Source organism: Sinocyclocheilus grahami, unplaced genomic scaffold (assembly GCF_001515645.1).
Source record: "Sinocyclocheilus grahami isolate Dianchi unplaced genomic scaffold, SAMN03320097.WGS_v1.1 scaffold14.1, whole genome shotgun sequence".
Taxonomy (NCBI): Eukaryota; Metazoa; Chordata; class Actinopteri; order Cypriniformes; family Cyprinidae; genus Sinocyclocheilus; species Sinocyclocheilus grahami.
Window position 1 is genome coordinate 352,333 of NW_015505193.1, and position 17,486 is coordinate 369,818.

Sequence of the window (17,486 nt, forward strand, 5' to 3'; positions counted from 1 at the left end):
TGGTTCATCATGTGACTTTCTCATCACTGTCTGCATTTGGTGGTTATCAGTGTATAACAAAGGTACAAAACAGATTTCAGTACTTCTATAGGTTGGTATAATAACATTACATCAGTTAATGAAATTACGGTATTTAACTGTACATTTAAGTTAAAACAGTAAAACCTAAAATATTGCTACTGTATTTTTTATGGTAACCACAGCTGCCGGTTTTTTACCGTAAATTTTACGGATTTTTTTTACAGTGCAGGTTATTCAAATTATGTATATAATCTATTAAGCAACTGCCATAATTACCTTTTGAAAGGATGTCAATTCTTTAATTAATTTTTTTTTAAGCAGAAAAAGACACTCGTTTTGTGGAATGATCCCCTGGACAATAATTTACACCTGAAAAATGGCATTGAGAACATGAATCGACATTTAATTCAATGAACAGTGAAGAGAAAATAAATAAATAAATATTATTATTATTATTAATTCGAATTGACCCATCAACCTGACAATCACAGACAACCTCTGGACCTCTAAGCCACACCCTTCATAGGAGCGTTGAACGTTCATTGGCGTTCTACCCGCTCGTTCTATTTCTATGAGATCCATGCACGCGCCTCTGCCCCCCTCCCTCATCAGCATCAGCATCAGCATCATCAGATGCGCGGAGATCACGCCAAACAGCGCACTGGTTCATCAGCAGGTGTGTGACTGAAACAGAAGATAATCGATATCAATACATCGCCACCAATGTGCGTTCTGTACATCTGACTCTCATTTCTTTGGATCAGCGATTGGGCCGTTTTGATTCCCAGCGGGCGTCAGCAGTCAGTGTGGCCGAAAAGGAGAGAAATCGGCGAGATCATATTTAATATCCGCTTCTCCAGCGTCTGTGGATGGGCTGCGGACATCTGCATCTGCAGTCTCTGTTTTTGAGTCACTAAGAAGATGGCGGACAGGGCAGAGATGTTTTCTCTCTCCACCTTCCACTCCCTCTCTCCTCCGGGATGCAGGTAAGACACGCTGTATTTCTCTCGAGTATGCGCGGGGTTTCCTTTTTCTTCTGGCATTTTTATTCATATAAGCTGGCCATATGTGACCATCAGCGCTGTTTATGCGTCTGTGATGTCCTCAAACACATCTAGAGATCAGCATCATCAGCATCCGCAAGCAGTGATGCTCAGCATCCTTGTGATGTTGATGTGGATCAGCAATAACGACCTTGTTATTGTTAATTTTTTTCTTGTCGTCTTTTTCTTGTCTGGCACCAATTTAACGTGTATGTAAATCTATGCACTTATGTACATGAAATTGAAATTGGTCAAAAAATAGATTTTTTTTTTCATTGCCTGACGCATCCTCTCTGAGATAGTTGGCATATACTGGAAAGGCCCACGCCCTGTTGTGATGCTCATAACTGCATTTTAATATTTGATCTTACGTTACAGTGTTCCTATAATTGTGTAATTATATAGTACGGAGTAATGAACAGTACTTAATTGTGTTGCGGAACCGCTTGTGTTTGCACGTTGTTATTGGCATTATTGTAATAATTACAGGAACATCTAATATGTGTATTTACGTGTAATGTAAAGTGTTATCTCATTCTTCTATCATTTGTACTATTTTTTTTTACTTCCTACAAGTAACATACAATGGATTGTTTTTAAAAACACTTTTTATTGACTAAGAGATGTTAATTAAGATTGAGTTTTGATGTGCAGTGCATTAACTTGGCTAGTAGATTGCATGTGAATGTACCTGATTGAGTATTAGTCATTTCAATGGATGAATATAGTCACATCACATTCTGAAAACAGTGTATTCTCAGTTCTATTTCATTGTAAAAATTGCAGTTGCTACTGTAAGGGGCCGTGAAACACAATATTCAGGTTTATTCAGACATATTAAATAATATATCTGACTTGATTAAAAGCTGTTCATTTAGATGTTTCTGCATAAAGTTCATTTTTAAGTTATTTGACAAAACAGTTTTATAAGCAAAGTGCTTTAAGCAACTGTTGGTGTGTTATTTTTTTCACCCGTCATCTGCTACAAATTTGCTGAAAATGTACTCACCCTCAGGCCATCCAAGATGTAGATGAGTTTGTTTTTTCACCGTAACGGATTTGGAGACATGTAGCATTACATCACTTACTCATCAATGGACCCTCTGCAGTGAATGGGTGCCGTCAGAATCCAAACAGCTGATAAAAACATCACAATAGTCCACACGACTCCAGTCCATCAATTAACGTCTTGTGAAGTGAAAAGCGGTGTGTTGAAACAAATCCAGAATTAGGATGTTTTTAATGTCAAACTGTTGCTTCCGGCTAAATACAAGTCCTCTATCCATGATATTGTTTTTCAAGTCATCTCGTATGAATCAAGAGAGAAATATGAACAGATCAAGCATGGTTTTCAAGAGAGAATAGTCCAACACAGGTATAAAGAAATATATTTTGTGTCAAATATGGATTATTTTGATGTGAGTGGATAACAAGGGATGGACTCGGTGGAAGTGCTATTCTGGATTATGGCCAGAAGCAATGGTTTGAATTTTTCTTGGATGGCCTGAGAGTGAATACATTTTCAGCAAATTGTAATTTTTGGGTGAACTATTTCTTTAAAACATAATTATTTGAAATGATTAAAATAATTTTAATTTACTTTAGTTGACTTGTTGGCTTTTTAAAACAAAATATGTGATCCTCTTTTGATTAAACTGCTAAATGTAAGTCAATATGAAATTGCGGTGACCGTAAACAAATGATAGTTTAGATTTAACCACTTATAAGGATGAAGGGAAATTGTTGGCTATAACCATCCTATGAGTGATGGTTCATTTTCATTTTCTCCATGGCACGCTAGACTTCCTATCGCTCTGTCATCTAGTGCATTAGTGCAAAGGTGTGTGTTGTATCACATTTTATTCCTGAAATGAAGGTGATGTTTAGTCACAAGGAACATTCAGTCTTGGCAAACACAGACAGACAGAGAGACAAAGCAATCCTTCCACCTTTATATTGAACTACATTTCCCTCAGTACTTGTGAGCAGAGGTAAAACATTCCAAATGTCATAAGCTTCCTGCAGAATGAATCAAAAGGTTCTGGTGGGTCAAATCACATGACTGACAGTCAGACGATCTCAGGTCAAGCGTTGACCTAAAGTCACATGCTGGAATAGGGCAGGTGATCTCAAACAGGTCTTTGACCGGTTTAAAAAGCAAATGTGATTTTTTTGTTGTCAGCTCAAATTGATGTACCTCTCTTGCTTTTTCTTTCCAGCTGTTCTTCTCTTAATCTACATTTTTGTAATCCTTTTTCTCTCATTGTTTACTTTACAATGGAATTGTTGGTTTGTATCCTCTCCTTGTCCTCACATAAACTTGTCATCTCTAAGAGTAGAAATAATGGGCTGCAGTCTGCATTCTCTAATGCCTCAGGATGATGTTTTAAGAGATAAACTCTGTCTCTCTCTCTCTTCAGATTGAAGTAGCGTTACTGGAATGATAAAAAGGCTTTGTACATTGTACACATTTGTACATTGCATTACATCTCTGCCTGTCTGTTTATCAGTACCAGGTTTAAAGTGAATGATTGACATCACAAATACTTTGTACTATGAAAAATTGGTTTGAATCAATTTTCACTAAGAAATTGCTAGTAAATTTCACAAATAATTACAAAATGAAATGGCAAGCAACACTGAATTAAACGTGATTTTTAAAAAAGTTGTAAGACAGAAATAGTATTTTCTTGTGAAACGTACTCCAATAATCTTTGTTGTAACTGCAACAACGATATAAAAAATGTGAAGCATTAGTACACAGAAGAAGGGATTTTCCCATTTCTCATGGTGTGTGGGTTGAATTGTGGAATTAATTTTCACTGACCAGCGAGCATAGTGTGTCTGTTTGTGTGTGTGTGTGTGTGTGTGTGTGATATGCATGGCTCAGCAGTAGACTCTTAAAAATAAAGGTGCTTCACGATGCCATAGAAGAACCTTTTTGTCTAAATGGTTCCATAAAAGAATCTTTAACATCTGAAGAACCTTTCTGTTTCACAAAAGGTTCTTTCTGGCGAAAGAAGGTTCTTCAGATTATAAAAAGGTAAGAAAGAGATGGTTCTTTAAAGAACCTTTGACTGAATGGTTCTTTGTGGAACCAAAAATGGTTCTTCTATGGCATCGCTTGAAGAACCTTTTGAAGCACCTTTATTTTTAAGAGTGTAGTCTTAGGTAATACATTGTTGTCTCAGGGCTGTTGCTCTCTACATAACCTAAAGGTTTCTCAAATAGACACTGTATAGGGACTGAATGAGACACACATAACACACGAACATACTAATGCAGTGAAGAATACACCCATGAAAGCAGCCTCTCCTTAAGCTGTTTATGTAAGTCTACAGCTGCTCCCTTTGGAATACAGAAATTCTATGAAAATGTTTGTGTGTGTGTGCATGCTGCAGCACCTTCTAAAAAAGAATGTTTTATGTTTGGCAGAAAACATCTGCTTGGTTTCAGTTAGAATATAAATGCTGGTTGCAAGAGAAGTCTGATGTAGTATAGGTAAAAACAAAAAAGCATTTACTATGATTTCACTGTTATTAGTGAAATACTTAGTATTGTGTAAATGACACATACACTACTGTTCAGAAGTTTGGGGTTCATAAGTTTTCTGTTTTAATATAATTTAAAATGTAATTTATTGCTGTGATGGCAAAGCTGAATATTCTGCATCATTACTCCAGTCACATGATCCTTAAAAAAAGCAAGTCGGGGATCACATTCTTTGATAAATACAAAGTTCAAAAGATCCGCATTTATTTGAAATAGAATTAAAATGCTGATTAGAGGTACAGTATGGTCACATGACATTATCATATATAGCATATGAGAATGTTTGGTGACTTACCTGTAATCTGATTTGCGTGTCTAATCAGAACATTGATTGTGGTGAAAGGTTCACCTTAACCAAATTGCAGCTGTTTTGCTGTGAGTCACGAGGCGTAATGTCATTATAGAAGGAGAAGAGAAGTGTGTTGGCAGGGATTTCTGGTCTGATGTCACATATGATGCTCTTAGAAATGGTTTTTGAAGCATGAGCTGTTATGTAACATATCTTTGAATGGTGTAGTATGACTTAAATTTAAATTGACAGCCTGCTGTGTTGTTCTGGCCAGATACACTGAAGTTAAGTAAACAAATTGAATTCATATTTGATTGGAAAAACTCTGTATATGCACAATATCCTCCTGAGACCCAGCTATGGACTTTTTGCCTCTGTAGTTGACATATTTTGGTGTATTTCTCTGAGACCTCACATGTCACCGTTTTAAGTCTGGATGTCCAGTACAGAGCACATTCAGGGCTTTCCAGAGATACCAAATGATTGGATGTTTCACCATGGCCACTCCCTCTCCTTGGTTTTTAAAATGGCTGACATTAATTTAGTGATACAATTGTACGTCCTTATGGAAATATGATAATATTTTGTAATTATAATTTAAATATGATTAATTTTCAAATTGTTTGTCATAAATCACCATCTCAGGAAAATGTTATGGGGTTTGAAATCAAAATATGACTTCCTGTTATGAAACAGGACATAATTTCATACATGTCCACTGTAGAGGACACCAAGACTAAAAGCATGTTTATTATACATTTTGGGAGACAAAAGAATTGAATAGGAAAACAAATTATATATCAATATTCTTATGAAATATTGTTTATTACTATGAAAATCTGGCCAATTACTACTCCCATTATTACACTTCTTTTTTCAACATGCTGTCCCAACAGCACTTTAATATGCAAATTAGATACAGTGTATAGATAACATTGTGCTTAATGGGAAAACCAGTTTATGGAATTTTTACACACATATTGCATAAAGCAAAATGGTATATCAAATAATTTTGTTATATATTTTAGAGCATAGTTGAAAACCATCCTTAAACAAAGTTAGGTATAAAAAAAATCCTGAAACCTAAAAATTGATTGGTGATTAAAAAAAAAATCCCATTGTTTTTGCCTTTTCATGTCTATTCTTGTCATTTTATTTTTAGAAAAACAGAGTCCTGATGTCCTCTGCAGAGGACATAGCATAACATATGAATAAAATGTTATTTTACCATTTTTTTCTTATGCTCTAAACAATGTAATGACATGAAAAAAATACTAAATTCACAAAGCTTTTTATTTCTGGTTCTCAGGAGGATATATGTATCTTAGAATATTTGACCAAATGTGGCTGTCAACCAATCAGAATCAGTTATTCTAGACATAAATGTTCTAAATATAAATATAAATCTCTCATGACTCGTCTAACCTTTTTTCTTGCACATTTCTCTCTCTCTCTCTCTCTCTCTCTCTCTCTCTCTCTCATTTACCGTTCTGTCTTTTCCTTTTCTACTCCTTTTCTCATAATTAATGCAGACACGTACGGTCAAGTACTGTGTATAAGTCTATACTGAGTTTCCTGAGGTTTTGCTTCATTAGTGTCCCTTAATTCTCAGTTCATCTTCTTTGTCTTTTAGAAGCAGAATTATGAATGTTCAGTATTTACAGTGATAACATCATAATTGCTGTTCTAATTATATGCAAGCTGACAGTATGTCACTCAAAAAAAAAAACATCTTGAGAGTTCAAAAGCATTCACTGAATGATGAAGCTAAAATGCGGTTAGAATGCCTAGCCTATATAATTCAAGTTATGAAAGCAAAAATTAACCCTGTATGTTTAAAAAATATATATATTTATAAGATATTATATAGTTCATAGGTCTTCAACTCTGCTCCTGGGGACCTACTGTCCTGCAAAGTTTATTTCCAACCTGCTTCTGCACACCTGGCCTGTAACTTTTCAAGTGATCCAGAAGACCTTGTTTAGCTGGTTCATGTGTGTTTGATTAGGGTTGGAGCTGGAGGAAAGTGGGTCCCCAGGAGCAGGGATGAAGACCTATGATATAGTTGGGTAATATCACATGATGTGATATCACAAGAATGCCGTTTTCACGAATATCAGCGTATGAGCGCGATCGCGAATATATTGATTTTACACAGTAGTTCAACAAATAAGTTAATATTGAGTGAGTTATGTTTTAGACACAAATATTGTCTGTTTTATTGTCTGTTTTTGCCTAAACTAATCTGTTTTTGAATGAATCATTTGAGTCAATGATTCAGTGATCCGTTCATAAAGATGTTCGTTTTTAAAGGGTTAGTTCACCCCAAAATTAAAATTAGCCCATAAACTACTCACCCTCAAGTATAGGACTTTCTTTCTTCTTTCAGACGAATCCAGTCAGAGTTATATAAAAAATTGTCTTTGATCTTTCAAGCTGTTTAATGCCACTCAGTGGGTGTTGCAGTGCATCAGTCCAAAAGAAGTTAAATAAAAAGCGCCCATCCATAAAAAAAAGTGTCTCACACGGCTCCGGGGGGTGAACAAAGTCCTCCTGTAGCGAATCGATGTGTTTTTGTAAGAAAAATATCCATATTTAAAACGTAACATAATCAATTTAATCTAGCTTGCGCTCACTGTTGTAAACGGAAGCAGTTCTGGGCGGATGATGTATGAGGTCAGCTAAAAACACAGTTAGTAACAACAACAACGTTTAATTATCGTTATGGGGAAAAAAGAGAAAAAAAATCAAATAGTGAAAAAATTATTCAAATAGTCAAAAATTAATCAAATAGTGAAAAAATTCCCTAGTAAGAACAAGAATGCATGTCTTGAAGGAAAGTTGTCTGTAGTCTATAGTATGTTATGGTTGGTTATTATTAGCAGAAATCAAATACATTAAAAATCAATGTTTAGGTAGTTTCTGATAGTTATATTGTTATTTTATTCACACTAATCTGACTTGTTATTGCATTTGGAATGTATTGAATTTTCAGTGCATGCAACAGTCCAGAAGTTATCATTGTTTGAAAACAAACCAGCTTGGAGAATAGATGCATGATTCAGCACATTAAGCCCATCTCTGGTGGGATATGGTTGTCATGGTGACAGCTGCAGAGGTGACCTCACCCTACTTAACCTGCCGTGTGTCTCAATGGTGTTCTGTTAATGGTGTGACATCACCTCTTGCACATCACAGCCACTATGGCAACAGCCAATGATTGACAGCGTATGTGCATCCCCCAGGGCCTGAAACATGCCCCACCTTTTGTAATTAGGATTAACGGGTTTGGAGCGGCCAACTGGTGGTTGCTGGGAAGATGAGAGAGCAAAAAATTGGACTTTGGGAAACAGTCAAACATGAAGAGCCATCAAAATCATCGTGGTCATCAATAAAGAATCCTAATAAATAATATCTTAATTTACAAGATTGACAAGGCTGTTTATGGAGAGGTTAGGAGTTCATTGAGAAAACAGGTGTTTCGTCTTTGATTAATTATGTGAATAACATCCCATCTGCGGCCCTGGAGATGGGACATACAGTACTAAACCTTTTTGTCGCTGTGACTTACAGTTAATGATCTCGCCTATTCGCTCACACCTTTTTAATTTATTTAACAATAAATAATCCATTCCTTATCGTCAGAACACATAGTGTTTGCGCATGCAAAACTTACTACAGTGCTGAAATGTCACCAAGGTGTTGCTATGCAGTTACTAAACTGTTTTGAATGTTTTTTTTGCATGTTGCAATGTAGTTGCTAGGGTCTCCTGGATGGTTGCTAGGGCGTTGCTATGTGGTTTCTAGGATGCTAGGAGCAGTTTTTAGTGTCGTTTGTCATTGTTTTTGTGCATAGTAATGCAGTTACTAGGTGTTTTGAGTGGTTGGTAGGGCATTGCTATGTTTTTGCTAGGGTGGTTGTTCTGAGTGGTCGCTAGGGCATTGCTCTGTGGTTTTATAGGGTGTTTTGTGCATAGTAATGCAGTTACTAGGGTGTTCTGGTGTTTACTAGGGCATTGCCATGTGATTTTATAGGGTGTTTTGTGCATTGTAATGTAATTACTAGGGTGTTCTGGGTGGTTGTTGGGGCACTGCTAGAGCACTTTGGGTGGTTGCTTGGGTGGTTTAGGTGGTTGCTTGCTGAGTCAAATACTACCTCAAGTCTCTAAGATATTCTGGTCCCTTTAATTAAGGTTTTTTTTGTTTTGTTTTTTGTGCAAAACACTTTTAATGAAGTAAAACTGACTTTGAATATCTCGCCACTTACTGTAGGTTCATATATTGAAAGCTAAATGTGTTTGTAGATGCATCCCATCATTAGCACTGCTGCTAGATCTGTTTTTTGTGAACTCATTCATAATTCATGAATCACTGTGAGTCTGTAACTAATATCACAGAGTGGTTCTGAGTCTAGAGCACTGCTTCTCCCAGGAGCTCCTGTACCGTCTGCAGTCAAGCCACAGTTTAGATCAGAGCATGGACTGTGAATGGAGATAGAGACTGGCTGTAGATCTGTTTTTTGAAGATTTGTTTTTTTTATGTGTGTGTGTGTGTGTGTGTGTGTTTAAATGATTTGGTTTAGCTAGCCTTAGTTTGAAGTGGCATTGTACCCTAAAACACACACACACACACACACACACACTGTGTTGCTGTGGCGTGACATTCCTCTAAATCCTCTGATATTTCAGTGATTAAACGTTTGTTTTTTTTATGTGTGTGTGTGTGTGTGTGTGTGTTTAAATGATTTGGTTTAGCTAGCCTTAGTTTGAAGTGGCATTGTACCCTAAAACACACACACACACACACACACACTGTGTTGCTGTGGCGTGACATTCCTCTAAATCCTCTGATATTTCAGTGATTAAACAGAAGCTCATTAAAATGCATCTTCAAAGCACAAAATCCACTGTCTGGATCCTGGATGTTTTTCTTGTGTATGTAGGATTATTTATTTTGTTTCATATGTATGTTTTGTTGACCTTGGTTATATTGTATTTGATTTGTTACCTGTAAATAGTATATCTGTTTGCATAATAATAATAATAAAAAAGGACCACTTCCCAGCTAACAGGGAAAAAAAAAGATATTACACTCTTAAAAATAAAGGTGCTTCACGATGCCATAGAAGAACCTTTTTGTCTAAATGGTTCCATAAAGTACCTTTAACATCTGAAGAACCTTTCTGTTTCACAAAAGGTTCTTTCTGGCGAAAGAAGGTTCTTCAGATTACAAAAAGGTAAGAAAGAGATGGTTCTTTAAAGAACCTTTGACTGAATGGTTCTTTGTGGAACCAAAAATGGTTCTTCTATGGCATCGCTTGAAGAACCTTTTGAAGCACCTTTTATTTTAAGAATGTAGGGTGCTTTCACACTTGGTTCGCTTGCCTGGTCCGAACCCGAGTTTGATTGCTCCCCCCTGCCCCCGCTGGACTGCGTTAATATTATTTTATTTGGGTCCGAACCGCAGTTCGTTTGCGTCATCAAGCCAGCAGCTGTTTACCCCATTGCTTAGTAAAGACGGCACTGGAGAAGGCGGCAAATGCATTACATTGCTCTCTGCACTTTTATATATTTATGTTTTTGAACCGTTCGGTACATAACGGCACTTACGTCTGTCGAACCCGAGTTTGATTGCTCCCCCCTGCCCCCGCTGGACTGCGTTAATATTATTTTATTTGGGTCCGAACCGCAGTTCGTTTGCGTCATCAAGCCAACAGCTGTTTACCCCATTGCTTAGTAAAGACGGCACTGGAGAAGGCGGCAAATGCATTACATTGCTCTCTGCACTTTTATATATTTATGTTTTTGAACCGTTCGGTACATAACGGCACTTACGTCTGTCTTATGAATGTACTGCAAGCTCTAAAGAGTGCTAAAGGTGAACAGAAATGAGATATACAGCTCTCTGTTTGCAGCACGTCAGTCACGCTCTTCAGGAAAGTGAGCGAAACACACACACAAATACACATTTTTATCAAATAATATGTCATTAATAGCGGTTCACTTCCGCGATTTGGTACGGCTGCGTTCACATCAGCAGCGAACCGTACCAGAGTTCACTTGAACCGTACCCCAGACCACCCTTTTTAAGCGGACTCGGGTACGGTTCGCGGGTGCGCACCCTAGTTCGGAAGACAGTGATCACATCATCGAAACGAACCGAACTCTGACGTCAATCGAACCCGGGTGCGCACCAAAAGTGCTAGTGTGAAAGCACCCTTAATGTCGTTACCCAAAAAGTTGCTGGTAGCCATTGACTTCCATAGTACTTTTTCCATACTATGGAAGTCAATTGTTAACAGCAACTGGTTACAAACATTCTTAAAATTCAAAATATGTTATTTTGTGTTCAACAGAAGAAAGATACTCATACCAGTTTGGAACAACTTGAGGATGAGTAAATGATGGTAGATTTTTAATTTTTGGGTGAACTATCCCTTTAATGTTTAGGTGAACTATACATTTAACATATTTTCCTCTTCAGAAAGTTTGAGGCTTTTTGGAGCGTCTGGGTAAAAGAAAAATGTCAATAATTTTGCTTTATCAAGTCACAGAAGAGCAAACAGCTGTTAGATGTAGGCATGGGCCGGTATGAGATGAGAAGCAAAAATATCACGGTTTCACGGTATCACGGTATTGTCGTTACAGCTCTAAAATATGTTATTTTTAAATGACTGGGTAAAAAAAAAATAAAAATAAAAACGTTTTTTCCGCTGAACACAATATATTTTGTTTTTGAGCAACATACAGAATATTAGGATCAGTTGAATTTGTTTATTTTTTCTTTGATTTGTTTCCTAAAAAGAAGAAAAATAAAGACTGACATCTTTATTTGACCTAAATCTGTAATTACAGTTTTAATTGAATTTTAGTTATATAATTCATATACATATCATTTATATAATTTCATATCATTTAGTTATATAATTTCATATACATAATTTGATTTAATAATAACCCAATTTGAAGCAAAAACAATGTTCTGACTAGCTTTGTGAAATTATACTACTTGCCTGAACGAAGCAAACAGCAGAAGCTCTGAATGAGACGCAGATTCACTCTCTGACAGCAGGAGGCGCTCCTGGAACACCAGATACAGCGTTTCCTTGGTTACCGCTGAAAACTAAGCAGCACTGCGCTGAAACACTGCTTTAAAGGTGCAATGTGTAATATTTACATCGATCTATTGACAGAAATGCAATAAAATATACATAACTATGTTTTCAGAGGTGTATAAAGACCTTACTTAATGAACCGTTATGTTTTTAATACCTTAGATTTAGCAATTTATATCTTCATACACCATGTTTCTACAGTAGCCGTAAACGGACCAACTGCTCTACACAGCGCGTTTCGTCACTTTGTTGTTCTTGCGAATAAAACACTGGCACAATGATGAACAAGTGCATTAATATTCGCAATAACATCGATTTATTAAATAATTAAGTAAATATAATTCCTTAATTTACCTTTGTAAAGAAAACTCATTGCTCTCTGTTGTCTTTACCGATGACATCTTAGTCCTGTATCGGCCACCGTAGCTTCTCTAAAGGCCAATTCACACCGCACCAACAAACGCCAACAGACACATGGCCGCTGGATTTAGAATTTTATGAAAAATAACTCTCATGTTCACACTGCCCCAACAGACACCAACAGACTTCAAGTCAGGGAGAGTAAACTAGGGGGGGAAATGGATTATCTTGTAACAACAATCAAAATGATACTGTTATTAATGTCTTTGGTAATATTGTAAGGCAGTTTTATTATAATAATAATATATTGTCAAATAAATTTCCTTAGTGAAATTTCCCAAGCGCTGTAGCGATCGATCTGATCGCATTCCCCCTCGCGTTGGGGTTGGTATACTCGGCCACACCCACCACATAAAGCTCTGGCCTCTCTCCCCAAAGATCCAAAAACTGTTCCTCTTTCGGGTTTGTCCAGAAACCTGCCATTTTTAAAGTTATTTTCCTAAGCGCGCCCAGCACCTACTTGCAGTTTTGCCTCATTATCATGGCAACGGTTCGTGGCCAGGTCAGATTACGTCAGAGTTTGTTGGAAAATCATACCACACTGCTCAGACATTCCACGACCCAACAAACGCAGATTAAACATGTTCAGTCAGGTTAAAACCAACTCCGACCAACGCCAACAGGGGTAACACACTGATCCAATAAACTCCGACAGACTAGTCTGTTGGCGTTTGTCGGTGTGGTGTGAATTGGCCTTAAAGGGAGGGGTGAGCGGGGGACTGAGCCGTTGGTTGCAATTCGCAACCTCACTGCAAGATGACGCTAAAATTTACACACTGCACCTTTAATATGAACTATACAGAGACGAAAATAAAAGAAAATACCACATAAACTTTTCTGAAGACAGTCAGTTCCCCTGAGAAACACATTCATATAAACCCCCAAATCAATATTGAGGATTTTCTTCCAATAGTTCGTGCATCATGAACAGTGAATGATCTGCCTGCTACAGTATTTTTCTCTTTGCGTCCGTCTTCAGCGTCTCTGGCCTCTGTTAACAGGCGTTTATAGACTTCATATTTTCACAAAAATGCTTGCAATGAGACAAAAAACGTCCGGTTGCCGATCGTGTAAGTTCCAGGGGAAGCTCCTTAAGTTCGGCAATCCTACACACACGTGACTGACCGCTCACTCGCACCAACTGGAGGAGGAGGGTCGTGTTACTCTCTACACTGCACTCAACCTGAGGGATTCCTACACTTTCAGTCTTTGAGGAGACATGAAAAACAGCGCATACCGCAGGAACGGTATAACGGAAAATATTAGCGGTTTTAAAACCGTGGCATTTTCAAACCGCGGTATAACTTGAAACCGGTAATCGGCCCATGCCTAGTTAGAAGCATGAAAAAAATCCACTCATTTCTTGCTTAGAGGTGAGAAATAGTTAGTCGTTGTTCACCTTTCCAGTCTGGTTCTGTTGTGCTACAGTAGAATAAGGGTTGCCATTTTATGTTGGGGGGAAAATGAGGAGTGAGGTGCCAGTGTCAGCAATAGCCTGGCATCCCTGATTATACCAGCCCGTCTCCTGTTCATTCATCTGGAATCTGACCCACAGGTCAGCACACGTGATGAGATGCTGTGCATCAGGGTTTGACAGACAGGGTACTGAAGCATTTCCACAGCTGTATGACTTTGAACAATTTTCAATTTTAAACCTCTCTCTTTCTGTATCACATGAAGTATATTTTTAAGTTAAATGACAAAACATTTTACAGTGCAGGTGCAATTTTAATATTTAACTTCTAGATTTAACTTTTAGACTTGTTAATATCTTTTAGCCTAAACTGCCAAAAGTAGAGAAATAGAACCTACATTTGCATAGTTGATTAGAATGAAATCAGACAAAGTCAAATGGGAGCATTTATTTGTATCATAGTGAAAAAGCCCACAGAAATGTGAAAGAACAAGTACAACTACCTTTTGAACAGTCACTTAACCACTTAAGAGCTGCCTGGAACCCAGTACATCTGACACTGATACTTGGTAGTGTCCACTTCTCCAAAAGCCACTTGATTGCCAAACTGAATGAGCCTTGCAGGTTTAGACAGAAATTCGGATCACTCCTCAAGTATGTTAATACTATTTTAGTATTATTTCTTGTTGTTTTTTAAAAGAAGGGCTGAGCGAATGCCATTACTGATGTTACAGTAAGACTTCTGAAATGGAGGCATTAAAGAGAGTTTGTAGTAGGCATGGGCCGGTATGAGATTCTGACGGTATGATAACCTTAGATAAAAATATCACGGTTTCACGGTATCACGGTATTGCGATTACAGCTCTAAAATATGTTATTTTTAAATGTCTGGGTAAAAAACAACTGAAACTTTTTTCCACTGAACACACTATATTTTATTTTTAAGAAACATTTAGAACATTTTGGAACAGTAAACATGTCAGGCTAAATAATTAAAATAATAATTGAATTCTTCTTAATTAAATTAAGTGCAGTCACTTAAGTGAGCCTAAACCTGCAGCTCAATAATCAAAAACATAATCAAATCATAATTTCTGTTAAAAAATTTTTAAATGCAGTCATTAAACCTGCAGCTCAACAAGGTTTTTGGAGACATGCTCACTTTCTACACATTCCTCTTTCAGTCCAAGTTATGATGCAGGAATGTTCACCTTTCCTGGATTAAGTTTGGAGCGTTGAGGTACGAGGATGTGTGCACATACACATAAGGAAAGAGAAAGCGAGAGTGTGTTACACACACACACGGTCTTTCTCCATACAACTCTCAAACAGTGGCAAAGACACCTGAGAGCCAGCAGTTTGTTTGTTTTTTAAATGTCGTAATTTTGAACAGATGTAAACAATGGCAGGATGCTTAAAAGTATAGACGTGTAACCCGCTAAATGTAATTATTGTACTAAATTGCAGAAACGTAGTACTTTAGTATGCTATTCCCCGCTCTGTGAAGTAACGTGAGGGAGGAAACTAGTTGACGTTAGCTAGTTAATTAGCCATGTTATCCAAGCCAAATATTATTTATTTCAACACTGAAACAAACAGCGGGTGGGTCTATGTCTTGATCGGGGGTGAAAGAGGGAGAAAAGATGACACAGAATAGTTTATGTACGACCTGGAAGTATTTATTTAGCGATTGGCACTAAAACGTCATCTGTACGGAACATCGTTGTGTACGGAACATGATTACCATGTTTATTACGTTACCCGAAAAATGGTTACCTTGAAACCGGTTATCGTCCCATGCCTAGTTTGTAGTGCTTAAGGCTTCATGTTAAATGCAGATTAATTCATGGTTTAGCATTTGTTTTGTAGGTATACTTTATTGATGAAATGATTTGTGGTTCTTAGAAGAGGGCTGGTAACATTTGTCAGAATAGTTAGTCATGAGTTCAGCAGTTTTGACCTGTGATACAATAACCGGGAATAGCATGAACATGGAAATAAACCTTGAACAAAATGACTCATTATTGATGAATGTGATTCACTAAAATGTGTCTTGTGAGTAAAATATTACAAGAGATTTGATTGCCAGCATAGATGATCACAAAATACATTAAAAGACCAAAACAACACAAATGAGCAAAAGCTGCATTCAGGAAGTATTTCGTCACATTATAAATCATGTTTGCCCACATGAAGCTGTTTTTATGACGTGCATATGATATTGGTTTGCAAATTGAAACAGCCTTATACACAGGGGATCAGAATGTATTTATTTATCCTGCATAATTTTTAGAATTACACTGACAGTCAGATATATTGAATTTTTTGCAACCGCTGTGAAAGTGGCACATCCAATCAGATTTTAGAGCCGGAACTAACCTTTATATAATGCGTATCATCCTATGTCATAATTTTCATCCTCTGTTAACCATTTAAGTTCTTTCTGTAGCAATATTATTAGATTAATAGCTGTATCACTTACTAATAAAAGCATTACAACAGGGCCTTCAGCTTCTGATTCCAGAGATATATTAAAAATATCAATATTTTCAGACAAGGGCACCCAGTAAACAAGTCTCTCTTCTCCTCCCCCTTTCTCTTGTTCTGTCTTGGATCCTCTATATATTACAGATCTGTGTGATTGTGGCGCTCTGACTGTGAAAAGCTGCATTGCAGCACTGCTGTCAGCTGAGTGGAGCTCAGCTGAGATGAAATCGTCCTTGCGTTAGCAGCTAGCATACACCAGAATCCGGGTTAATGCATTTTGCTGAGCCAAAGCAGAGCCAAATAAGGCAAAACAGAGGCTGGCCTTAATTAGCAGCATGCTAACCCACTTATCAATAATGAATGGGGATGGTGGAAGAGAGAAATTATGTTGTTTAAAGGTGTGGTGGCCATGTCTTAGCTGGTGTTGTGCTTCTGTGTATGTGTTTGTGTGTGAGTGTGTGTGTGCATATGAAAGAGAGTGCTAATCTGAGTGACCTTGTGGATTGCTTAGGTTAGCTACCTGTGTGTGTAATCAGCTGATATGTCTTGGCAGCTCATATTTCAGATCAGACACACACACTTATATTAGCCAGCACATCTCCTAGATGCTATGGTTTTCACACAGAGGTGATAATATTTCCTAACCCTCACACAAACCTGCTGATTTCAGTACATTTAAAGAAAATCCTGATTTTATTTATGAGTATTTCAAGTAATTGGAGACCTGGTGTGTTTATTATTTTGTTTCTGTTTGCAGGCCGGCTCATGACATCAGTCTGGAAGAGTTTGATGATGAAGATTTGTCTGAAATCACAGATGATTGTGGCATAGGCCTCAACTACGACTCTGACCCTTACGAAAAGGTATCAACCATTTACGATGCATGATTTTATTTTTTGTTTTTTGTCTATTTAATTTTGTTTTGTTTTATGTTTTTTATCCTATCTATCTATCTATCTATCTATCTATCTATCTATCTATCTATCTATCTATCTATCTATCTATCTATCTATCTATCTATCTATCTATCTCTCTCTCTCTATCTCTCCATCTGACTATCTATCTATCTCTCTATCTGACTATCTCTCTCTCTATCTGACTATCTCTCTCTCTATCTGACTATCTCTCTACCTATCTATCTCTCTA

General features: G+C 37.2%; 1 protein-coding gene across 2 annotated transcripts in view; it reads left to right on the top strand.

Annotated features, from left to right (window-relative positions):
* Positions 1-439: 439 nt before the first annotated feature.
* LOC107599899 (C-Jun-amino-terminal kinase-interacting protein 2-like) overlaps positions 440-17,486 on the top strand; it is a 36,759-nt gene continuing 19,712 nt past the window's right edge. Inside the window, exons 1-3 of one of the 2 annotated variants that reach the window (XM_016291622.1) lie at positions 440-697; positions 786-1,007; positions 17,098-17,203. In XM_016291622.1, coding sequence (XP_016147108.1) covers positions 943-1,007; positions 17,098-17,203 — 171 coding nt within the window. In that variant the 5' untranslated portion in view covers positions 440-697; positions 786-942. Of the gene's footprint in view, positions 698-785; positions 1,008-16,893; positions 16,968-17,097; positions 17,204-17,486 lie in introns of those variants that run through there. The other variant, XM_016291639.1, reaches the window with a different exon arrangement.